The sequence below is a fragment of the Piliocolobus tephrosceles genome, chromosome 4, assembly GCF_002776525.5.
Source record: "Piliocolobus tephrosceles isolate RC106 chromosome 4, ASM277652v3, whole genome shotgun sequence".
Taxonomy (NCBI): domain Eukaryota; kingdom Metazoa; phylum Chordata; class Mammalia; order Primates; family Cercopithecidae; genus Piliocolobus; species Piliocolobus tephrosceles.
This window is the reverse complement of record NC_045437.1, coordinates 157,138,105-157,162,621: the sequence shown is the minus strand read 5'-3', so window position 1 is coordinate 157,162,621 and position 24,517 is coordinate 157,138,105. Positions and strand designations below refer to the sequence as shown.

General features: G+C 50.9%; 1 protein-coding gene and 1 pseudogene across 3 annotated transcripts; both read right to left on the bottom strand.

Moving 5' to 3' along the window:
• Positions 1-4,874: 4,874 nt before the first annotated feature.
• Positions 4,875-13,302, bottom strand: SHROOM1 (shroom family member 1). 3 transcript variants are annotated; one of them, XM_023196319.2, is made up of 8 exons: positions 12,964-13,302; positions 7,548-8,564; positions 7,403-7,458; positions 7,023-7,229; positions 6,266-6,835; positions 6,039-6,180; positions 5,666-5,938; positions 4,875-5,544 (listed from the first exon to the last, which is right to left on the bottom strand). In XM_023196319.2, exons 2-8 carry the CDS (start codon positions 8,520-8,522, stop codon positions 5,212-5,214), a joined length of 2,556 nt encoding a protein of 851 aa, XP_023052087.2. In that variant the 5' UTR covers positions 8,523-8,564; positions 12,964-13,302; the 3' UTR covers positions 4,875-5,211. The 3 variants fall into 3 exon arrangements, with proteins under 3 accessions (XP_023052087.2, XP_023052081.2, XP_023052080.2); XM_023196313.2 differs by having other exon boundaries at positions 7,548-9,010; positions 12,964-13,275; XM_023196312.2 differs by lacking the exon at positions 12,964-13,302 and adding an exon at positions 8,857-9,819.
• Positions 13,303-21,937: 8,635 nt separating this feature from the next.
• LOC111531034 lies at positions 21,938-22,003 on the bottom strand (annotated as a pseudogene).
• Positions 22,004-24,517: the final 2,514 nt, after the last annotated feature.

Here is a 24,517-nt window from a genome sequence, read left to right as displayed (position 1 = left end):
AAAAAAAAAAAACCGCAGAGTAGTAATAACAATAACTAATGTTTATTGCACACTTAAATCAGAGGAGGATCATCTGAACTGCCAGAAGAATCTTTGTGTTTCAGAAGAGTGTGCTGCAAGCCTTTCAAGTGAAGTAAAACATTTAGCGAGAGTTTAGGATCAATATACCTAAAGTTCAGGTGTTAGAAAACACTGTTTTTCCTTGCAGGCCAAAGCTTTCTGCAACTATAAAGTAAGCCGATGGGAAATTATAGTTTCATATGCATATGGAAAGTTTTTAAGAATCATATATCACCTAGCAGGAAGCACACCTTTAGAAGGGTATTTTCAACGCTAACAGAAAATAATTGTGAAGGCAGTTTAGTTGACAAGAATTGTCACAGGGACGAAATCACTCCTTTTAATGAGGGAGAAGTTAATTGTTGATGTAGATGGTTATGAGTCATATCCATAGCAAGCTTTTAAGTAAAGTTTTATATGTCCTTTAATGGAGGTTGGAGGTTGTTCTTAAGCATGTCTCACTTACCTAATGGAGATCCAGGGTAATGCATATACTGTATAACCTGTGCTGGTTAAGTGCCAGGCACAATTCTAAACACTTTGCAGGTATTAATCGCAAGTTTACAAGGTATGTCCTATTTGCATCTTGATATTAAAGTGAGGAAACTGAAGCCTAGAGAAGTCATAAGTAACTGTCCAGGCCTCACAGCTAGTGAGTGGCAGAGCTGGAATAGCCTCCGGGCGCTCTTTTTCATGACACTGTCTGCTATCCTATGGCAGGAAGCAGTAAAAAGGGTTCATCTCAGCCCTTTTTACTCATTTAGTGACCTTGGGCAAGTCACCCAGCTCCCCAAACTCCATCTTCCCTGTCTATGGGACAAAAGACTTCCTGTACCTATTTCACAGGCTGTGGGGGGAAGGACTAGCACATGGAATAGTGGATAGAGCTCTTTATGAACTGCAACACCAATGTGGGGTGCCGGGTTAGTTCTAGGGGGTAAATGGCTGCATCCCAAAACAAAATAGCTCTGATTTGTGGATTTGCTTTACATGATCACCATTCTTTTTGTTTGTTTTTTTCTTTTTTGAGATGGAGTCTCGCTCTGTCGCCCAGGCTGGAGTGCAGTAGTGCAATCTCAGTTCACTGCAACCTCCGCCTCCCAGCTTCAAGCGATTCTCCTGCCTCAGCCTCCCAAGTAGCTGAGATTACGGGCACGCACCACTATGCCCGGCTAATTTTTTGAATTTTTAGTAGAGACGGGGCTTCGCCATATTGGTCAGGCTGGTCTCAAACGCCTGATCTTAGGTGATCTGCCTGCTTTGGCCTCCCAAAGTGCTGGGATTACAGGCGTGAGCCACCGCACCCTGCCATGATCACCATTCTTTTAACATGTTAGTGATTGTATACATAACAATTGACTCTACTAGGAAAAATGTATTTCCACAAGAGGGAAATTATCCCAAATTCTGTACGTGATATCACTTTAGCTAAAATAGAAATAATGTATTTCTAAACTCACATTCCTCTAGCATCCCTACTCCCACCTTCCAGACCTAAACTACTGGTATTCAGCCACCAGAGCCGGAGTGCAGTGGCAGGATCTCGGTTCACTGCAACCTCCTCCTCCCAGGTTCAAGCGATTCTCACTTGAAACGATTTCCGTGCCTCAGCTTCTCAAGTAGCTGGGATTACAGACGTGCACCACCATGCCTGGCTAATCTTTTGTTAGAGTCGGGGTTTCACTATGTTGGCCAGGCTGGTCTCGAACTCCTGAGCTCAGGCAATTCGCCCGCCTCGGCCTCCCAAAATCCCGTGATTACAGGCATGAGTCACCCTGTATTTATAGACGCCCGGCCTATACTTAGATTCTCTTTCGCTCTCCAGATAGCTTTTTGCCTTGAACCCACCTCGCCTGTTTAGAACTGCCACACCTCCGGACTTCAACCTGTGACCTGGGTGCCTCAGGTGTGCCTGCAGGGAAGAGAAAAGAAAGCAGAGACATCGAGATCCAGAGCTATCCTTAAAGAAAAAAAAAAAAAAAAAAAATCCTCCTCGTGGGAAGTGGGTGCTGATTTAAACATCAAAGACAACAGGTAAACGTCCATTGTGACCTTCCACTCTGTAGCTAGGCTGACAGCAACACTGAGAGAGGTCCTCAGCAATTTCCGCCTCCCGCCTTCCTGCGCCCCCAAACGCCCCTTTCACCTCTCTCTCTCTGCAGCCCTCAACCACATTTGACCTAAATTTCCTAAGCTCCTGGTTTACATGTGAATGCACAGCACGGCAATTTGTTCCAATGAGGAGCCCTGAGGTCTGCGCCAGCCGCTCTCAGGGGCACGTTTTATGCCAAGCAGGATGTTCAAGACAGACTGCGCGCCGGTTTGGGGCACCGCGGAACACAGCTTCCCTGTTCCGTTTCCAATTTACAGCCTGAAGGTAAAAAGTACACTGATTAAATCCACATTAGGAGGAGCAGCGGGGGCGGAAAAAGCGAGCGGGGGAGGCGGCCGCGGGGCTGCCTGTTGCCCAGCAACGATGCCAGCCGCAGCCTGCGCTCCCCAAAAGCCCGGGAGCACCGCGGCAGGCTGCCGGAAGGAGGATGGGGCAGGAACGCTGGCGGCTAAAGGAGGTGGGGGGCAGAAACCCCGATAGGGACCCATGCAACCCGCTTTCTCACCCTGGGAGACTACGCAAGGCTTTTTTTTTTTTTTTTTAATACTGATGTTCGAGATCAAAAAGTGCACTGATCAAATCCATATTAGGGGGATATGATTTAATCAGTGTACCGTTTAAATTCCCCCACACCCCTCCCCGCGACTGCCCTGTCTCCCACTTCTCATTGGCCAGTAACTTTCCAACACAGGCCCAGTGGCAAAGACAGCCAGCCTTTCCCTGCCTGGCTGGTCAGAGTTTCCTTCTGAAAGAAGCAAAAGGCTCTCAGCTCCAGGCTTTCGGGCTTAACTGCTCAGCAGGGCAAGTCAAAGTCCCTGTGGCTGGCCCAGAGGGCCTGGTAGTTGGAGAAGCTGGATGGAGAAGGGTAGGTACCAGCTTTCACCATAAGGAGGACAGCGCCCTCTGCTGGCAGTATCCTGAAGGGTCAATTCACCGGGCTTCTGGTCCCCGCAAAGTCTTGGTCTGTGGTGCTGACACAGAACAAATATGGTGAGCTCATTCTTGCCCTCTGGAGAAATAACGATATGGAAGGGAGAAAAACTGGGGCAAGAAGACCGAGGGAAGATAGAAGGTCCATTGCAGGAGGTGTGGCCTTATTTTGGGGGTTCTCCTGATCTGGCAAGGACGAGCACAAAAGCCTCATATTTATTTCCCCGTGGAAAAACCCAGCACACAACCAAAGTCCAGTTTAATGGGAAGACGGCAGATGCCCCTACTCCCACCCCCGTGCTCCCCACGCCCAGCCGAGCTGGGGGTGCTTTGTTTGAAATACACAATTCCCATTGGCTTAATGGATATGTTGGCTGTGTTTCTTTTCTTTTCTTTTTTTTGAGACGGGGGTCTCACTCTGTCACCCAGGCTGGAGAGCTGGAGTGTATTGGCGCAATCTCGGCTCACTGCAACCTTCGCCTCCCAGACTCCATTGATCCTCCTACTTCAGCCTCCCAAATAGCTGTTTCTAAGAATACCTCAATGGAATAATGCAATAGGGTCCGTACAGGGCAAAAGGCAGAAATTAATCGCTTCCATCCAGAACATGTCTCTGGGTGTGTTTGCTAGGCTGAAGACCTTGGAGCAGAGGCCCTGCCCACTGTGTTCAAAGGGGCAAAGCAAAGCATAATGTTAGAACCCGCAAAGGCCTCAGTAGGAGCCCCATGTGTTTTTTATAAAAGGGCATAATGTGAGCATTGTTCTGTGCTCAATAGCACAACTGTTATAACAAACGCTTTTGGTATGAATATGACCATTTAAAATCCCCAACCAGTTGCACTTGATGACAATACGCATCAGAAAACAAGCCCAGGAGCAGAGATTTCTCACTTGGGGGTCAGTTGGATTTCAATGCACATAAACATGCCATTTAATGTGCCCAGCTTCCAAAAATACACTGAATATTTGTGGAACAACATTGTTGTTTCCAGCATTTGTAGCTACAAAGGCTGAAGCAGATTTCAACGTGTATATCTGAGAACCTAACTTTGATTCTATATACATGGGGTGGATGCACAAATTGAGGAGTTCTATGTGTCATACCACTCCAGCCCCTAACTTCCCACTACCAACCATGGCCCACCTTCAGATTACAACCACTGCTATGCCTCCAGGTCCTTAGCCCAGCATGGAAGATCTTGAGGTCTCCCAACCTTCACCTTCAGCTCCCACCCTTGACTGCCTGCCTCAGGCCTGGCTAACCCAGTGGGGTCTCTGAAAGAGAGGAGGATAAACAGTGTTGATAACATAACTGGAAGACACAGTGCTTTCTGGGTCTTGGAATGAATGTCCCCAGATGTTCAAGTATACTGAATATTTGTCAGGGCATTTAAGCAGCAGAGCATCTGAGCCCATTTCAGTAGCTTGAGTCCTGAAAGGAGACAGGACTCCTACTGTCACTACTGAAGCTGGGATGTTGGCTAGAAACCAGCTACGGAATCCAGACTCAGCCAATCAGACCTAGGCCTTTGTGGCTGTGACACAGTCACTGGAACAGTTAGGAAATACCGGTGACAGTGGAGCTGAAAACCCAGTATTCCCCTGGTCCCTCCTGTTTTCAAGCCAGGTTCTCCAGGCTAACTAGACATTGGCAGGGTTGACTGATATTCTGCCAGCAAATCCCTATTCTGCTCTAGTCAGCCAGGACTGGTGACTGTGTAAACAAGACCCCTCACTCCTCCCACAGCTGTGCTGAAGGTGACACACACACTTCTCTTAACAATTTTTATTGAAGAAAAAATAGGCTGTTTTGCACCTTAAGTGCTCCTCTATCTTCTCTCCTCCCTCCAACCAACCCCTGCCAGCCCCACACTCTCATCACAAAATGGGGGAACACTGCAGTTTTTAAGATCCATAAATTAATTACCACATAAGCCATAAGACCTGGGCGAGGCCACATGAGAACACTTTGGAGGAGTATCTTAGAGAGACCTGGCCTGGGTCCTCCCCAGTCAGTCCCTCAAGGGAAAAGCAGAGAATAAATCAGCATCACCCCACTTACGTGGGTAAGAGGTAGGGGCGGTGCTCCCCACCCTCTCCACCTATAACTAGGTAAGGAGAAGAGGGAAGGGCGGCTGAACTGGAGGACAGGTCCCTGGGGGCCGGGCCGGGCTGGGAGACGGGGGATGATGACCAAGGTCGTCCCTGATGGCGTCCAGTTGGTCCTGAAGGAGGCGGATGCGCTCGTCCAGGCTGCGCTGCTGGGCCAGGACGGCGGCCTTGCCGGCCAGCAGGGCGCAATAGGCGCGCAGCTCCTCCACCGGCAGTGCTCGCACCAGCACCTCCCGCACCGCCCGCTCGCGCCGCGCCACGTGGTCCTTTAGCTCCTTGGCGTCCTCCTCCTGCCGCTGCAGTAGCCGGAGGCGCTGCACCAGGGAGGCCTGGAGCCGCAGGAAGAGGCGCCGTGAGCCAGGCGAGGGCGCCGCCGCTCCCGGAATGGTTTCAGCTGGAGACAGCAGGCCCCTCGCTGCCCTACTCCCTTGCAACCTGAATCCCTTTTACCTGCTCATCAGGGTCGCTGGCTGAGGCTGCCCGGGCCAGGGCGCGGCGCACGCGCGCCAGGCGACTGCCCAGCAGCAGCAAGAGGCCAAGCACGCGCTCTAGGTCGGCCATGAACCGGCTGAACCGCTCCAGCTCCCGAGGGGCACAGGCCTGGCGCACTGCAGCCTCCAGAGCCGCTTGGCGTCTGGCCCACGCTTGGGCCTCCCCCTGCAGCCGCTCCTGCTCCGTGTGAAGGTCCTGAAGCATCTTTTGGAGGAGGGCGGCCAGCTTCACCTGCAGGGAAGGCTCAAGGCTGGGGCCAGGCTCACGACTTCTCTGTCCAGGCTCTGGGCTTCTACCCACCCCCAGCCTCCACCAGCCCCTCTCCACTCACTTTCTTGCCCTGGATGCTGTCGTTTGGTGCAAGGAGCCCCTGGCCACATGGCTGGTCAGGCACAGGCTGGGTGGCAGGGTTTTCAAGCCTTGTCTCCTCCTGAGGAGCTGGCGGGAGCTGGGTGAAGCTGAACTGATAGGACCTGGGAACAAAGCCAGAGCTCCCTGGGTTTCTTGTCCCCGACTTCAGGGGCTCAGCGTCCAGAATCCGTGGTACCCCTCACTCACCCTGGCTCAAAAGTACTGGCAGCCTCCTCTCCAGCCTCCCCACAGGCAGGCAGCATTGCAGCCCGGACCTCTGCTAAAGGAATCAGCCCATCCAGCAGGCCCAGGGGTGGCTCTGGGCTGGGCTGGGAAGCAAGAGGGTCAAGTAGAGAGGGATCTAATCTGGCCAGCTCCTGAACCAGTTCCCCGAGGCACTGACTGGGCCATGGGGGCCTGGAACCAGGCTGGCCAGTGCCCCTATCCAGGGCAGGATTGTGAGGGGAACCTGGAGTATCATTGCCTGAAAGTCCCAAGGCATCAACTGGGAGAGGTTTGAGGAGGTCACTCTCTGCAGCTGTGGAGGGATTGGTGGTCAGTCCAGTGGGGTCAACAGTTGAGATGTTACCATTTGCAGTCCCAGTGGGGATGTGGCTTGTGGGCCTGGAAATACCTACAGAACCATTCACCCCCTGCCAGCAGTCATCTGCCCCTGTGGTTCCTGGACACTCATGGAACGAGTACTCTGGAGGGACTGCAGCCTGGCCAGTTCTTTGGCCTAAGCCAGTTCCATACTGCTGGTCAGAGGCATGGACACTGGAAGCAGAAAAGACACTGAATCAGAAAAAGCTCCAGCCACAAACAAATGATGTCCTCCAAGGGCCATCTGTCCCTGCCTCATCACCTGGACTCCCAGGCTCCAGCTAGAAGAGTGTACCCCTCTAGCGTTTTGTAGATGTGTCAGGGGGGTGCCTCATGATGCTTGGAAGCGAGAGGGAATTACCTGGCTGGGGGCCCCTGGGAGGCATGGGGGTCTGGTGGTGATCTCATTCTGACCAGCGGGGCCTCTTCTAGGAACACTTCATCAGGAAGGGAGGGAAGCCGGGCATGCACAATGCAGGTCTCTGAGACCCTCTGCTCACCCTCAGCAGGGCTGCTCTGGAGTACCTCTGCAGGATACACCACCGCAGCCTCCTTCTGAGGCAAGAACCTGGAGGCAGGGACCCCGTAGTTACCACAGTGAAAGGAAGGAGACAGTAGGGTGTTTGCAAAAGAACCAGAAGGCTCAGACTGAGGTTAGGTAGGAAGCCCTTTCATTTTTTGGGCAAAAGCTATGCAAGCTGCCTCCCCACAACTTGGTCCAGAGTGGTCTATGTCTCTCACCTGGAAAATTTGGTCTGAAACAATGGTCTGGGGGTTTCTGCTCCTTGGGGAACAGCCTGGAAGGGTGAACAGTCGACTGAAATGTGGCTCAAGTTTTGTTTCCCAGATGCTTCCCCTACCAGCCTGCATTTCCTGACTTCCATACCTGGACAATGGGTATGGTTCCTTCTGATCCTCCCCAGGAACTCAACACTTCGCCCAAAGCGCTCCGACTCCGACTGGCGGGCCCGTAGGCATCACTAAGCTTCAAGGACCCGGAGTCCAGGTCTGTCGAGCCTTGGGGCTGCGTCTCAGGCAGCCATCCGACCTGGTGATCAAACTTAGCCAGCGCCGGACGCTGGAACTCCAAGAGCTCATGCCCCGGGAGGCCAGAACTGCAGCAGGCCTCACCCAGGCATTCCCCCGCGGGCCCACCGCCCCGACCCACACTATCCAGCTTTCCTGGCTCGGAGAAGCACCACTTCCGCTGCTGGTTGGCTAGGGGACCCCGGCCGGCAGTTCCTGGCGCGGGGGCCCGGGATCGCGCCGGCTCCTCCTCCCCGCCCGGGTGGCTGAGCGAGGCGGAGCGCGGGTGAGTCGCCGGGGGCTGCGCTGGGACAGTGGGTCGCAGGCGGGCATGCAGGCTCATGCGGAGCTCCTTGCGCTGGAACGACGTCGCTCGTAGCACTCGCCGCTGCGCGCCCTGCAGCCGCTGGCGGTAGGCAGCCCTCGAGGCCGGCGGGCTGGGTGGCTCAGCATCCCGCGCAGCAGCCTTCGCCTCCGCAGCCAGCGCGTACAGCAGCGGGGTGGCCTGCCTGTTCAGTGGCCCCAGGGTCCCCGGGACCTCTGGTGGCTGCGGCCCACTGCGGGCGGCGACCGCGGGCGGGGCCCGAGGGGATGTACAAAGGGCAGCGCCGGGCGGGGCGGAGCCCAGGCCGCCACAAACCGCGCGCACGTAGTCCCAGTCTAGGTAAGGAAGGAGGTCTGTCCCCGGCGATGGCGTGCGCGGCTCGGGGCCACTGGAGGCTGCGGAGAAAGAGCTGTAGGCCGAGTCCCCGCGCACGGACAGATGCCGCAGGTCCAGGCCGCTAGTGGACGAGGCCGGAGAGGCGCGGTTGCCCCCAGGACCCAGCGCCTCCATGGCTCCGCAGATGAGTGCTGAGGCTGGCTGGCTGCGTAGGTCCTGGGAAAACACAGATGTGGTGCTGAGTGAGGAGCACCGCGTGAGGGCTGGGACAGCCTGCTGGCCCTGCCACCACGGACAGCCCGACGCTTACACTTCCCCTCCCTGGTCACACCGTCACAAGCGCTGGCGTCCCCCAGTTTTTGGCAGAGTCACCTTGGGATCAGAGGTGGCAGAAGAAGTAGGACCAGTCCCAGGGAGCACCTCTGAAGGTTGGGGGCCCAGCCCAGGGGAAGGAATTGGGACCAGCTCATTCCCTGCAGGGCTCCCCTTGCCCACAAGCAGCCTTTACCCTGAGACCTCCTGGAACGCTGAGAACGCACCCATGTTTCTTTCCTCCCCAACCCTGCTCCACCCAGGCTGCTTCCTGGCGGCTCTGTTGGCTTCTTCATGTGATCTTTCGCTGATAAACAATAGTCAAGAACAGTCTTGAGACCTCAGGGGAGCTAAGAAAGAAGTGGTTGGGGAAGAGCCAGGGCAAGGGGCAGAGGCGGCTTCAAGGCCTTCATCCCTCCCTCGGTGCCTGTTATGTTCCAGGTGCTTTATATAAATATTTATTTTGATCATCACAACTGCTGTCTGCATTTTACAGACGAGGACAATGAGATTTTGAGGGGGGAAATGATTTGTCCAGGGCCACACAGCTGGGAAGTGGCAGAAACCTGCCTGGAATCCAGGCCTGCGTCCACGCTCACTGCAGCCAGAATCAATTTCCTAGAAGCAAGCCTCCTGAAAGGCAGTTTACCATCCCTCCTGCCCTGGCAATAGCCTGAATCCTCCAAGGAAGCCCACACTCCACTACAGGAAAGTCACCCCTACCTCCCCACACACTATTGGCAGATTCCAAAATAATTTGGTCCCCACTTCTCAGACTCTGCCTTTTGTTTATGAATGATGGGCTGACCCCCATCTCTGCCCTGCTTCTATTCTTGCTTCTCCTGTAGGACTCAGCTTAGAGGTCTCCTCACCTTTTGGGATCCCTGCAGTGTGCTGAGCTGCCCCCATCACCCCACACTGTCCCTATTGGCTTGCCTCTGATTCTCTCCTCCCATTCCCCCCGGAGCTTACTGAGGACAGGCCCTGCTCTTCTTCATTGCTGCACTCTCAGTGCCCAGCAGAGTCCCTGGCATATAGTCAATGTTAAACAAATATTTGGGCCGGGTGCGGTGGCTCACACTTGTAATCCCAGTGCTTTGAGAGGCCGAGGTGGGTGGATCACTAGGTTGAGAGATCAAGACCATCCTGGCCAACATGGTGAAACCCCGTCTCTACTAAAAATACCAAAAATTAGCTGGGCGTGGTGGCACACGCCTGTAGTCCCAGCTACTTGGGAGGCTGAGGCAGGAGAATTGCTTGAACCTGTGAGGCGGAAGTTGTAGTGAGCCAAGATCGTGCCACTGCACTCCAGCCTGGCAACAGAGTGAGACTCCGTCTCAAAACAAAACAAAACAAAACAAAACCAAACCCCAAATATTTGCTGAATGTCAAGGGAAATAACAGATTTGCAGGGAGTAGATATAGGGGTAGCCTTGGTGGAGAAGGAAGAGAGCTCCTTAGCTTCTGCACACCCTTCTTCCCTCCCTATTAGTCTTTTCTGGGGAAGAGGACAGAATGGGTGAAGCACTTGCCACCATAGACATTGGCCAGGGTCCTCATGCAATATGAGGTACAAACAGAGCAGGCAAGCACAGCTTGGGGCAGGTCTGACCACAAATCGATCCCTTCTGGTCCTGGGATGGGGATCAAGGATAAGAGTTGAGTGGGTGTGCCTGGGTCAGGGTAAGAGCAATTTTGAGGCTTGGGAAAGGGCAATGTTAAGGTTTGGGGCTCCCTATGAACTATGGAGACTTTGAGGGGCTGGCCTGCGTTCTCTGAGCTGCTTGGTAGGGAATGCAGAGTAGGGTGGTTTGTGGCTAGGCTGAGGACCAAAAAGCAGGCTTATTTGAGCCTCCTAGACACTATTTGGAGCTCAGAGTCACCCTCCACCCACGTCCCTGAGGCCCAGGATGTTACAGATTGCTGGTTAGGGCAAGTACAGGGGCCAGTGGTAGGAAGATACGGTGTTTCCTAAAAGGGAAAGGCAGTACCTACAACATTCCCAGGAGAGGCTCTCAGCAGACCTAGGACCAGAACATCTTGATGTCACCCACCTGGGGGCATCTGTATATGCCTACTAAGCCCAGGAAGTTAGCCCTCACACTTAGGGTTGGGGACCTCTTTTGCAAAGCATTTCCACTCTAAACTTTAGGAGGACAAGAAACGACTCTGAGTAGCAGCTCCTGCGAGGACAGTCACCTCATCTAGGAAGCCCACCCGACTGCTCAGACATTAGCCCTTTCTCTTCCTACTCTTCCTGAGTTCAGCTTGGGAGCACTAGCTCACGCCACCCATCGTGCCCATTTTGGCTTGCTGCAGGTCTTGAAAAAAGAGATCTTGAAAATCGGTGAAAATCTATCTTATTTGTGAGTTACTGTGTTAAAGGATTCTGAATTCAGCAAATAAAAACAGCTTGAATGGGTGATAAAAATGTGTCTACACATCTGTTTCCTTATTGACTCCAACTTGCTGAAGATGCTTTTGCATCGGTGGTCCTATCAGGTTGATGTTCATGCAGGCTGCTCACAGTGCGTCCTTTGCAGAACCTACCATGCTGAGGGGGCCCAGCTGCTTTGGTGTGTTTTGGGGATGGGGGTGGGGGTGGGGGGCTGGGCACAAAACCACAAGGCATTTTCACGCTTGTCTGGCTGCAGGGAGCCTCTTGCAGTCCAGCCAGCCCCTGTGGCTGGGGGTAGCCCTATCTTAGGGGTCCCCACCTCAGTGGCACTGTGGGCTAGGCTGCCACCCTGTGCCTGCTGTTGAAAGGCAGTCCAGAGAAGCAGCTCTGCAGGCATTTTGCCAAGCCTCTCCAGAGCAGAGGGAGCAGCATGGACTCCCCGCTAGAAAGCCACCAGATTGGAGTCCTGGGAGGGGGTGTTGGGGTGGGTATTTGATGTATACTTGTCACCTGAATGAAGGAGCCAGAGAGGAAGAGGAGACAAAGATGAGTTTGGCCTTCAAAGCTAGGGGTCTGGCAGGTGGAGGCACCATTCTGAAAGGAGGAGCTGGGACTGGGGAATGGTCAAGGGGGCCAGTGCTCCTTCAGTCTGGGCTTAATGGTGTCTGTGACAAGTCTGGCAGCAGTTGGGATGTAGCTCTGGAGTTCAGCAGGGGAGGGTGGACCAGGCAAGACCCAGGTTTTTAGTTAGAGGTTACTGGGGAAATAGCGGAAGACAGTTTCTGGTGGATAAAATCACACCAAGGCAATGGGAACAGATCCAGGTAAGGCGACCGAGGAGGCACAGGAGAACGGACAGCCTCAAATACAACGAATGATCAGGATTTAGATCATACCTCCCTCAAGGCCACCTCACATCTGACTTCTCTGTGGAGGGGCTGTCCAGGCCGCCCCTCCTGATGGGTCCTCCCCTCAGTACTGGGCTCACTGTGTAGGCGCTGTCTCCCTGTCAGACTGAGTTCCTGGGTCCTGGACCACGTCTCAAACCCCAGTACCCGCGGGTAGGTCTGGCTAGGCGGACATTCTGGGAAGTTCACCGGCTCTCCCTGTTCCCAGCGTCCCCCTATTCTCCAGCCTGTTAGCGCTGACAGCGCACCCCACGTAGTATCCCCGCTCCGAGTGTGCGGCTGGTTTACAGACTCATCGGTCGCTGCACCCCAGATGCAGAGTCTCCGGAGAGCCGAGCTCCGTGCCATGCACAGGAAATGCAGGAAGCTGGTGACAAGCGGGGAGAGGCGGCCGCAGACGTGGACAGACCTGGTTACGTGGGGTTCAAGCTCTGGGCGCCTAGGCACGGCAGGGAGAGACGCGCAGGCCCTCGCGGCCGCAGGGGGCAGCAGAGACACGCGGAGCTGCGCGACAGCCGATGGCCGCAGCCCCGCGCACTTCTCGGCCTTTCTCGTTGGGTTCACCGATGGGGAAGGATCGCGCGCAGGGCACAGCGCGAGCCCGGGAGGGAAGGACTCGGCGTCTCCAGATGCTTGGCGACAAAGGGCAGGAGCGGAGGGTGGCGGAGGGAGACCGCGCTGCACGCTGGCCACATGCGGCGACCCAGCAGGCACACGCTGCACCCCCGGTGGCGCCCCTGATCCTCGCCGCCAGCTGAGAGGGGGCCGCGTCTCTGCCCCACAGCTCTGCAGCTGGGAGAGACGCGTTGGGGTCCGACTCCACCCGCGCAACCCGACGCGGCGCCGAGCCGGACACGTCCCGACTGAAGACGCCCGGGATGCCTCGCGACCCGCCACCCGCTCCTCACCCGGTCCGCCCGCAGCCCTGCCGGCCTCCCCGGGGAAGCGGATCCCGCCGCCAGCTCCCCGCTCCCCCGCCCCCGCCCCCGCCGCGTACCTGAGGCTCCAGCCGAGACGAGCTCCTGGGCACTAGCGGCCACCCGGTGACATCAGAGCCCCGGGCTCCGACTCCGACCCCACCTCCAGGCTCCGGCTGCGGCCGGAGGGGAGGCGCCACGTCCGGCCGCGGGGGCGGGAGCAGCCGCCTCTCGGTAGCGTCCGCGGGCCGGCCCAGTTCCAGGCCCGAGAGCTGGACAGTGCGTTCCCGCGCCGACCACAGGCCTCTTGCCTTAGGCCGGAGAAACCTGAGCTAGGGGGTGAGAGGGCGACTACCGCGACCGCCCACCGGCCTCCAGCGCATCCTCTGCGCCCGTGATGCTGAGGAGGCCGGGTCCCTGGGGGCCTGACACCTCCCTCGGTAGGGAGGTCCGGGGCGGGCCCTCAGTTGCCTCACTGCTACCCGCTTTCCTCTCCTAGCCCAGCTAAGAAAACAGAGCTGCCAGGGCCTCGCGCCTCCCACCCACCTGTCCTGCTGAGTAACTCGCCCCTTGATCAACTTTCCCCAGACCCCCATTTCCAAAACGCTTCCAGCTCTTTGACTCCCACCACGGGCTCTTGTCTCCTGTTCCTGTTCCATTTATTTCCATTTCTCCCACTACCCCGCATGGTCGGGGCCCTCCTGCCTGCTACCAGGGTTGGGGTTGGAGCACGAGGAAGCCCCTGTACTTGTGTGCACCTTAACTGTCCTGAGTGGGTCCTTAGGGAGCTGGACGTATGCATACCCACTAAGGCTGGACGCTGGCGCTCGAGGCCCTCACCTTCCAGGATGTCCATTTTCCAAAGAACTCTCTGCCTGCACCTGCCACTGAGCTCTCCTTGCTGTGTCCTCAGGCTCTCCCCTGCCCCTACTTTCCAAACTCTGTCCTACCAATACCACTCTGCCAACAAATGCTCCGTTCCTGAGAGGGGCTGGGGGCCCTTTGCTGAGCCTCTCCGGCTCTCAGGTCTCTGCCTTTGTCCTCCGCTGCCCTCCCCCTTCCACAGGATCAGCAGGGCTGGGCTCAGAGGCTGTGTCCTCCCATGGTAGTATCCTTGGCAAATAAAGGTTTATTGGTGTTAATAACCAGGACTCTGAACTCTGGCCAAGAGTCAAGGTTGCCACTTTCTAGGGACACTGGGAGCCTGAGGAACTCTTGGGTCTTCTGGGGGTTGGAGGCAGGAGACACCTGAGCCCGACTTCTGAGAGTGGTGCCCTCTGGGCCCTGCTCCTTCTTCAACACCATTGGGACTCAGGCATCAGCTTCAGCTGGAGCTCTAGGCTTTAAGACAGTGCCTCAGAACCTTTTGGCTTTGAAAGACTTTTGTTGTGTGTTTTGTGTTTTTGAGACAGAGTCTCCCTCTGTCACCCAGGCTGGAGTGCAGTGGCCCAATCTCAGCTCACTGAAACCTCCACCTCCCGGGTTCAAGCAATTTTCCCTGTCTCAGCCTACATTTTTTGCTTATATTTCTTGAAAACTATGGGGACACAGTGTCCAGAACAATACTATTAACCCACTCCACCCACCTACCCCTCACCTCTTGCACACACTATAGCAACTCTCTGCTGGGGACCATGGGGACACAGTCCAGAGCGATTCTTATTAACCCACTCTACCCACCTACCCCTCACCTCTTGCACACACTAAGCAACTCTCCGCCCAAGTCCCCAGAAAACTGAAATCCTGCTGACCCATGTCTCTCTTAGCCTCTTCTGTTCTGAGAAAGAGAAAAGCAGTCCCGAACATCTGAAAGCCCCAGCTGGACCTTGGTGTTGCCAGAATTTGACCTGACATTCACAGCAAGGCCTTAGTGTCGTCCCATTGGACATAAGCCATTTCACAGGACATCAACATGAGATAGGGCCATTCTTTAACTATGGTGGATCAAGACAAAAACAACAGCACTCTAATCATATCTAACACAGAAAAAGCATGAACATTGTCCAAGTCACAAAAATGACCTAATGTGAGTGCCTGCGGTCCTAGTTAATGTGAGTACCTGCTGTTTCTTTACCAATTGCAGCTTTAACCTCACTCTAATCGTTCCTCTTTCCAGATAAGATTTATTAATATACCCAATCACAGAATTACTCTTGCTTCCTGACAGCATCCAGCACAAAGGAAAGTTCTGCTTCTTTAACCCTCTTGAAAACCACTAACACAAACCCAGATCCTATAAGTCCTTTCTAATGCTCTCTTCCTGAGATGGTCACGTGGTTTCCCATGCTACGCGTCCTCCCTCACTTCAACAAGCGGTGAACCCAACTTGTTCAACTACAGGTGTGCTTGTGGTGGTCTTTGGCTGGAGGGCACTGACACTTCCTATCTCATTATTACAAAAGCACAGAGACTCTTGGAGAGGAGAAGGGGGAAGAAACTGCCACAAAGCTGGAGTCTCCCTTAGTGATAGTGGTTGGGGGGCTAGTGTGCATAGAGAAGGTAGAAACATGCACATCTTTTTCCAATACATAAGGAAAGATGTCTGCACCCTTCAGTATCTCAATACTTTCTCAGGCCTGGGAGAGTTCTTTTGAAGAGACCCTTAGATGGCTGTGTTTAGCTGGGACTAGAGCCACAGACCTTGCTGTTCCTGGCCAGGCCCTATATCAAGGAGCTGATAGGTGAGGAGGTGGTGGGCCTCCACTCCACGTAGTTTGGCACTTGTAATCTGAACTGATGACACCAAAGCAAAGCAACTGCCCACCTCACAAGTCCCTGTGGTTTCTTGCTTTGATGCCCACTCTCTTTGTTGGATATGGTTAATGTGATGTGATGATGAGTAGAATACTAAAGACCACTTCTTTAGTGCCAAGCACTGTGCTAAGTGCTCTATGTATCTTTTTAACCTTCTTACTCCTGAGAAGTAGGTATCAGTATAACCCCATTTTACAGGTGAGAAAGCTGGGACTTAGAGACATTACTTTGTCAAGGTCAGGTAGCTAATAAGCAGTAGAGGCAAAACTTAACCCCCTAATATCGGGTTCCAAAGGCCATGCTGTCACGTGAACATGACCAGTGTAAAGAACTGTATGTTGTAGATGCCAATGCAGCCTTCCTAGGAGAGCAGGATTTGGACTTCAGATTGAGCAGAACTAGGAAGTGAGCGGGAAAGATGAGACGGTAGCAGCAGTGAGACTCCAATCAAGACTTCCCCATCTCTGTGTGTCCCCAGCAGTCCAACACATATGAGGGCTTAGTTTCATGTATGATTTCCAGGGGTTTATTGTAAATTACTTATAGAAACATTTCTTTCTGTTTGTACTTTTTTTTTTTTTTTTTTTTTAATAGAGATGGAGCTGGGTGTAGTGGCTCACACCTGTAATCCCAGCACTTTGGGAAGCTGAGGTGGGAAGATCACTTGAGCCCAGGAATTCAAGACCAGACTGGGCAACACAGTGAGACACAGTCTCTACCAAAACAAATGTTTTTTGTTTTTTTTTTAAAGTAAGAATCTCACTCTGTCACCCAAGCTGGAGTGCAATAGCACGATCTCAGTTCACTGCAACTTCCGCCTCCTGGGATCAAGCGATTCTCATGTCTCAGCCTTCCAAGTAGCTGGAATTACAGGGGTGTGCCACCACACCTGGCTAATTTTTGTATTTTTAGTAGAGATGGGGTTTCACTGTGTTGCCTGACCAGGCTGGTCTGAACCCCTGACCTCAGGTGATCCACCCTCCTCGGCTTCCCAAAGTGCTGGGATTACAGGCATGAGCCACTGTGCCCGAACTTCACCTTTATTTTTTTCATTTGAAAGTATATCTTAGAGTTTATTCAAAGTCAGTTCATAGGTGTTTTTTTTTTAAGACAGGCACATAGCTATCCATTGCATGGGCACAAATAAATTGGGTTAAATAACCCTATTATTGGACGTTTAGGTTAATCCAGGCTTTTGCTATTACTATTTTAGTAATGAATACCCTTTTCATTTATTTTTGTTCACATTTGTAAGTCCACTTACAGGATACATTTCTAAAAGTTGAATTGGTGGGTTAAAGTGTAGGTAGTAGATTGTACCTTACAAAGATAATCACGAAAAAATTTTCCACCTCCCAAGCTTTTCTACAATGTGACTTTGCCACTACTCTACCCAGAAGAGGTGAGGTCTATTTCTCCATCCCCTTGGATATGAGCTTAGGGGTGATAGTAACTGCTTTGACCAATAGAATGTAGCAGAAGGTATGCTGGGCTAGTTCTGGACACAGCCTTTAACTGGCCTGGTAGCTTCTACTTCCTGCCTCTTGGTAGTGCAACTACTCTGAGACCATTAAGCTATGAGAAATACAAGCCATATGGAGAAGCCAAGAGTATGAGATAGCGTGTAGAGAGGGGAAAGAGAGGCCAAGGAGCACTTAGGCATCGGACAGGCAAGTAACCAAGCCATCTTGGAAGTAAATCCTGCAGTGTCAGCCACCCCCACTGACACCATACTGATCAGAGAAGAATTCTTCAGCCTAGCTTTTCCTGAATTTCTGACCCTCAAAAACATGAGCACAATAATTATAAAAGTGCAAACTACTAAGTTTGGGGGTAGTTTGTTACATGGTAATAGACAACTGTAACAGGGTACATGAATTTTCTATTTTGATTGATATTGTCAAATCACTTACAAAGAGGCTATACCAAATTACATTCCCATAAAAAATGTATGCAAGTGCACTGAGATGGTTTAGATCTGTGTCCCCACCCAAATCTCATGTTCGGTTGTAATCCTCAATATTGAAGGTGGGTCCTAGTAGCATTTTGGGAGGCCGAGGTGGGCAGATTGCTTGAGCCCAGGAGTTGGAGACCAGCCTGTCTCTACAAAAGATACAAAAATTAGTTGGGCATGGTAGCACGTGCATGTAGCTCTAGCTACTCCAGGGAGCTGAGGCAGAGGATCCCCTGAGCCCAGGAGGTTGAAGCTGCAGTTAGACATAATTGTGCCACTGCATTCCAGCCTGAGTGACAGAGACCGTCTCAAAAAAAAAAAAGAAAAAGAAAAAACAGACCTCTTTATATATTAAGGTGATTAACAGTTTTTTCGTATGTGTGGCAAATATTTTTCCAAGTTTGTGTCTTTTGACTTTGTGTGTGATAACAGTGGATCTGTACAGATGTATCTTTTTTATTTTTTTATTTTTTTGAGATGGAGTCTGGCTCTGTTGCCCAGGCTGGAGTGCAGTGGTGCGATCTTGGCTCACTGCAAGCTCCGCCTCCCGGGTTCACACCATTCTCCTGCCTCAGCCTCTTGAGTAGCTGGGACTACAGGCACCTGCCACCACACCTGGCTTATTTTTTGTGTTTTTAGTAGAGACGGGGTTTCACCGTGTTAGCCAGGATAGTCTCGATCTCCTGACCTCATGATCTGCCCACCTCAGCCTCCCCAAGTGCTAGGATTATAGGTGTGAGCCACCACACCCAGCCCAAATGTATCTTTCTTTTAGGCAGCAGCTACATAGCTGTCTCAGTAATTCAGAGACTGGTTAAAGTACATTAGAGGTCAGAAATCTTTCAACAAAATCATGTTTATTTTTAGAAATTCAACAAAACATGAATTATTGCTTATACACAAATGTCTACCTTAACTGTAAAATGTTCTTCTGGGGCAAGTTTGTTTGCTTTTTAATTATGCACTGAATTCACCACAGTTGTCTAAAGATAGGGCTTTATAGGAAAGTAGAAAGTGCACAAGAAGAAAGTGCAAGGAGAATGAAGCTTGCCTTCCCCGGTGGGACCGGCAGGGCCTCTTGGTGAGGCTGGGTGAGGGCTGACTGTTCCAGGGATTGAACCAGATTCCCTTTCAGATCAGCAGTTCCTGGAAAGGAGTGCTGGGCTGTCACTTTCCCATTAAGTACACATATGTCACCTTTTCCCTGCAGACATTGGGTGACACCCAGCCTTTGTTTGCTTTGGTCAGAATAACTTAACTTTTCTCCTCCAGCCTGGCCCCCAGCCCCAGGCCTGAAACCATTCCATCCTCGTGGTCTTCCTTCATTTAGATATTACTGACACATCCTTGGACAAAAGAGGATTCATGAAAAAGATGGATACAGGCTGCTTCTTCTCTGCCAACTTCAGTGGGGCCCCAGACAGATAAGTGTGGGCAAATAAGCTTTTCCACTTTACTCTTCTAGTCCCCTAAGGTTCATTTTGGTTTTCAAGAAAAGAAACTATCTCAGGCTCTGAACTCGACCCCAAAAGCATTGCTCAGAGAAGGCAACAGCCCCCTCAGGCCCAGGAATGGCCAGACTGTCTCTCTTGTGTCCAGATCATAAAACGGGATGAGATGGTCTCTAAAAAGCCCCTCTCCTAAAACTGTCATTCTGTTTGAGCTAAGCTTCCCAGATTTCTGCTTGCTGAGGAGTCACCCAGAATATTCAATGGAAGAAAAATCCAATTGGCAAGCTCTGGGCCCCAGGCTGCACACAGAAGCTGCGTGATGGACTCAGTACGGAATTAGGTCACAGCATGCTATGTGCATGTGGATGAATTTTGGCTGGTGGCTCAGGAGACTGAGAATGCACGCCCTAAACATTCACCTAGAAAACATTCCTGATTTTAACTGGGCGTATCTGGTCAGTTACTCACACAGAGGACACTTTGTTCTAAAACCCTGGGGGTATGCCCAGCATTCATTATAGTCTGGGCACTGTGTTTTTGGTCACATTTACCCCTGGCAGGGTCCTTGGGTCCTAGTTAGCAGCTTTTTCTACTTCAAGGGAAGCAGCAAGAAAAGTTAAAAAAACAAAACAAAAAACAACATAGCAAGTGACTTTTGACTTTCCTAGCAAATCACCTAGCAATATCAAAGGGGAACGTGTCTGTTAACTGGATGACACCAAATGAATGATGGGGCAAAGGGCAACTGACAGCAACTGCCTGGGAGTGGCAGAGATGGATTTATAGACAGGCTCATTGCCCACCCTTGATTTCTCCAAATGAAACAGGGAGAGAAAGGTGTTCTTCAATTTGGTGTATCCCAGATACAGAAAACCAGTGAAGTAGGAAAGAGTGTGAGTTCCAAAGTATGGTGACTTCAGTTTGAAAAACAGTAGCTGTATGAACCTGAAGATGTTCCCACCTTCCTGAACCTCCATTTCCTCATGTGTAAAAAGGGATACTACATACCTGCCAGATAAAGATTAAAGGAGATTTGATCACATAGAATAGTGCCAAGCTCACTGTAGGCCACCAATAAGTAGTGTTAGTTATCATTATTACTCACTTGAGCTTCTCCCGAGAAACACAATCTCAACTAAACCCCAGGCCCGATTTTCTCTCTAAGGACTGGTTTATCCACCTGGGATCTCCCATAGGTGTTGCTCATGCTGCTGGTAGCTTCTCTCCTAAGCTTTACTCACCATTCTGGCAAACAGGGCTGTAGTGAACACTTTCTTCATATTGTGTAAGTCTTGGGGAGACAGAACTCTCCTTCCTGCTTGGAAAGCCAGCCCAGTCATCACACAGTCCTGAGACCTGGACTTAATCAATTTGAAGCCTCTTCCAGAGGCTGGGACTCTTATATGAATAAAAGAGAGACACTGGGACAGGTGAGAAATGATCACGAGTCAGGGGGCGCAAGGACAGTAGCAATCCCGGCCTGTCCCCTGCTCTTGCTGCGCAGCCTTCTTTAGTTCTTGTTTATTTGCACAGCCTAGTTCTCCAGCCTTCTAGTCAATTCTGTGAACCACTAGGTCTCCTCCCAATACATTCCTTTTTTGAATGAGTCAGGCAGAGCTGTTTGCTATTGTGAGAAGTTTCTAATGTGGAGCCAAGACACCTTTTTCACACTGCCAGGCAAGAGGAAAATTCAGCCAGATTTGGGTGTTGAGAGCTGCCCTTTCCCTGGGAAAAGCAACTACTAGCAAAGAGGGCAGAGAGATTTCCATAGTTGCCGCAGGGTTCAGGGGAGGCAGTCTCTGCCTTTTGATGTTGCTGGAAATCCTCTAACAACGTTTCTGCAATCTCAAAACTAGTAACTCAGGAAACAGGATAAAGCAGTGCAAGAGAAATACAAGGCAGGCAAGTTCCTGGTTCAAAGTCATAAACATTTGCCATAAAAATGAGAACAAGATTTCCCTCGATAAACAAAACAAAGACAAGAAAATGTGGAGATTGGTTGCTTTTTCCTCTTCCTGTACTTAGGAGGGTTGACCTTGATTCTACCCTTTCTTTGCTCAACAGCATAGGCAAAAAGACTAAGCTGAAGTCAGGCCAGGGAGGAGACACAGGCTTCCATCCCATAGTTGCCCCAACAGGGGACTGGGTGTGTCCTGAAGTTTCCTTTTTTCTTCCTTTCCCTACTAGCAAATGTCCCTTATAAGGACCCATAATGATGCGGAGTTACATGACCCCTGAGCCAAGTATCATCACCTCATCAGTGAAGCCTTCTTTGATATCCCCAGGTAGAGTTCATTGTTCCTGGCCCTACATAATACTACATTGTAGAGTATGTGGTCATTTAGTTGTCTGTCTCCCTCACTAGACCTATAGTGAGTGCTTTGAAGGAAAGGACTATGCCTGGCAGTACCAGGCTCAGAAGTAATCTCAGAGTCTGCTGAATAAATGCATGTGGGAGACCTGACTTCATGTGAACAGCTGTGTTATTCCTCTATTCTGTGAGTTCACAGTTGATAGCAACATGCCAAGAATGGCCTTGGCCTCCAGGCCCCATATGTGTGTTGGTGCGAGGTATGGGAGTGGGAGAGTCCATGCAAACAGCATTTAAGGCACCAAATGGCCCTCCTAGGGAAGTGATTAAATTGAATAAAAGGACTTATTTAATTAGCAAGCAATTATTGAGTGTTCTTGTACCAATTGGCCCATACTTAAGATGAGAGGCAGTGAACACATGTCCTAGGAGCCAGAAAGGAAATCAGCAGTACTCCTTCCACCTAGAGCCATTGCTGACAACCCCTCTCTGCCCTGGCATCAGTCAGACCCTGATGGCTCTGTCCTTGGGCAGACTCATTGTCAGCCCTCACTTGGGGAACTGACTTTTTTGTTTAACTTTTTTAAGATTTTCTGGCAAAAACCAGAAAGCCTACTAGACAAATTCTAATTCTAAGAGCTGTAACACTGGGAACTAACTTTTTTTTTTTTTTTTTTTTTTTGACGGAGTCTCGCCCTGTTACCCAGGCTGGAGTGCAGTGGTGCGATCTCGGCTCACTGCCACCTCTGCCTCCTGGATTCAAGTGATTCTCCTGCCTCAGCCTTCCAAGTAGCTGGGATTACAGGCATGAGTCACCATGCCTGGCTAATTTTTTGTACTTTTGATAGAGACAGGGTTTCACCATGTTGGTCCTGAACTCCTGACCTCAAGTGATTCACCCTCCTTGAACCAACTTTTAAAGAAACATTAGACCCTGGGCCAGTCATTTCCTTCAGGTTGCCACACTTCCTATATCACTCTCTCCTCTTAGTGGTTTTGACAAAAAGATGTGACTTGTCATACCCTAAGAGGCCGCTTTCTTTTCAGAGCAGATTGCTTTGATCACTCACTTGAGCACAGCAATGAGAGGTCTAGGGAGGTGCTGCCATGAATAGAAGCAAGGACTTTCAAGAGAGTTCATTTGGATCCCGTTCTTTTTTTTTTTTTTTTTTTTTTTTTTTGAGGCAGAGTTTCACTCTTGTCACCCAGGTTGGAGTGCAGTAGCGCAATCTCAGCTCACTGCAACCTCTGCTTCCTGGGTTCAAGTGATTCTCTCACCTCAGCTTCCTGAGTAGCAGAGATTACAGGCACACACCACCACGCCCAGGCTAATTTTAGTATTTTTAGTGGAGACGGGTTTTCACCACGTTGGCCAGGTTGGTCTTGAACTCCTGACCTCAGGTGATCCACCCACCTCAGCCTCCCAAAGTGCTGGGATTAGAGGCATGACCCACCGTGCCTGGCCTGGATCCTCTTTCTTGGTTCTTAGGATTGGATTAATAACCTTTATTAGTGATGGTGGTAGGTCCTGGGTCCTGGTTTACAGTTATTCTGTGAATGAACAAGGGTTCTTTTCAAAAAGTGCCTGAAAAGGATTAAAAATAGACTGGGCACAGTGGCTCATGCCTGTAATCCCAGAACTTTGGGAAGCCAAGGCAGGCAGATCATCTGAGGTCGGGAGTTTGAGACCAGGATGACCAACATAGAAAAACCTCGTCTCTACTAAAAATACAAAATTAGCCAGGTGTGGTGGCACATGCCTGTAATCCCAGCTACCTGGGAGGCTGAGGCAGAAGAATCACTTGAGCCTGGGAGGCGGAGGTTATGGTGAGTCAAGATCTCACCATTGCACTCCAGCCTGGGCAACAAGAGGGAAACTCCATCTCAATAATAATAATAATAATAATAATAATAATAATAATAACAACAACAACAATAATAATAATAATAATAATGCCAAACTGCAACTCTCCGGTCTTCCTGAAATAGTGAATGCTTTCCCTAAATTAGATTTACCTTAGTATGCTTAACAGCTTACAATGCAACAAATAAAAAGACAAACAATTCAATTTTTAAAAATAGACTAAGAATTTGAACAGGGAGAATTTGAATTTCTCGCAAGAAGATCTACAAATAGCCAATAAGCAGTAAAAAGGTGCTCAACCTCAAATTCAACTCAAAAGCACAATTAGGTACCACTTCATACCCACTAGAATGGCTATAAGAAAAAAAGTCAGATAGTAAGTATTAAGGAGGATATGAAAGAACCCTCATGCACTGCTGCTGGGAATGTAAAATGATACAACCGACTTGGAAAACTGCTTCTCAGTTCACCAAATGTTTAAACAGTAAGTTACCATATGACCCAGCAATTCCACTCTTGGGTCTATACCCAAGAGAAGTGAAAACATACGTTCATGTCAAAACCTGTATGTATGTTTGTATCAGCATTATTCATAATAGCCAAAAAGTAGAAACAACCTAAATGGCCACCAACAGATTAATGAATAAACAAAATCTGGTATATCCATACAATGGAATATTGTTCAGCCATAAAAAGAAATGAAGTGCTGACATGTACTGCAACATGTGGACCTCGAGAACATTATGCTAAGTGAAAGAAAACAGACAAAAACCCCACGTATTATTCCATGTATATGAAATGTCCAGAATGGGCAAACCCACAGAGAAAGAACGGATGAGAAGTGACTATTAAATAGTACGAGGCCTCTTTGGGTGATGACAGAAATGTTGATCTCTAGACGCCATCTCTAGATAGTGGGATAATCATAAAATCTTGTGACTAGGCTGGTGGCTCAAGCCTGAAATCCCAGCACTTTGGGAGGCTGAGGCATGAAGACTGCTTGAGCACAGGGGTTTGAGACCAGCCTAGCAACATAATGAGATGCTGTCTCTATTTAAAAAAAAATTTTTTTGGGCCAGGAGCGGTGGCTCACGCCTGTAATCCTAGCACTTTCGGAGGCCGAGGCGGGCGGATCACGATGTCAGGAGATCAAGACCATCCTGGCTAACTCGGTGAAACCCCATCTCTACTGAAAATACAAAAAATTAGCCAGGCGTGGTGGCGGGCGCCTGTAGTCCGAGCTACTTGGGAGGCTGAGACAGGAGAATGGTGTGAACCCAGGAGGCGGAGCTTGCAGTGA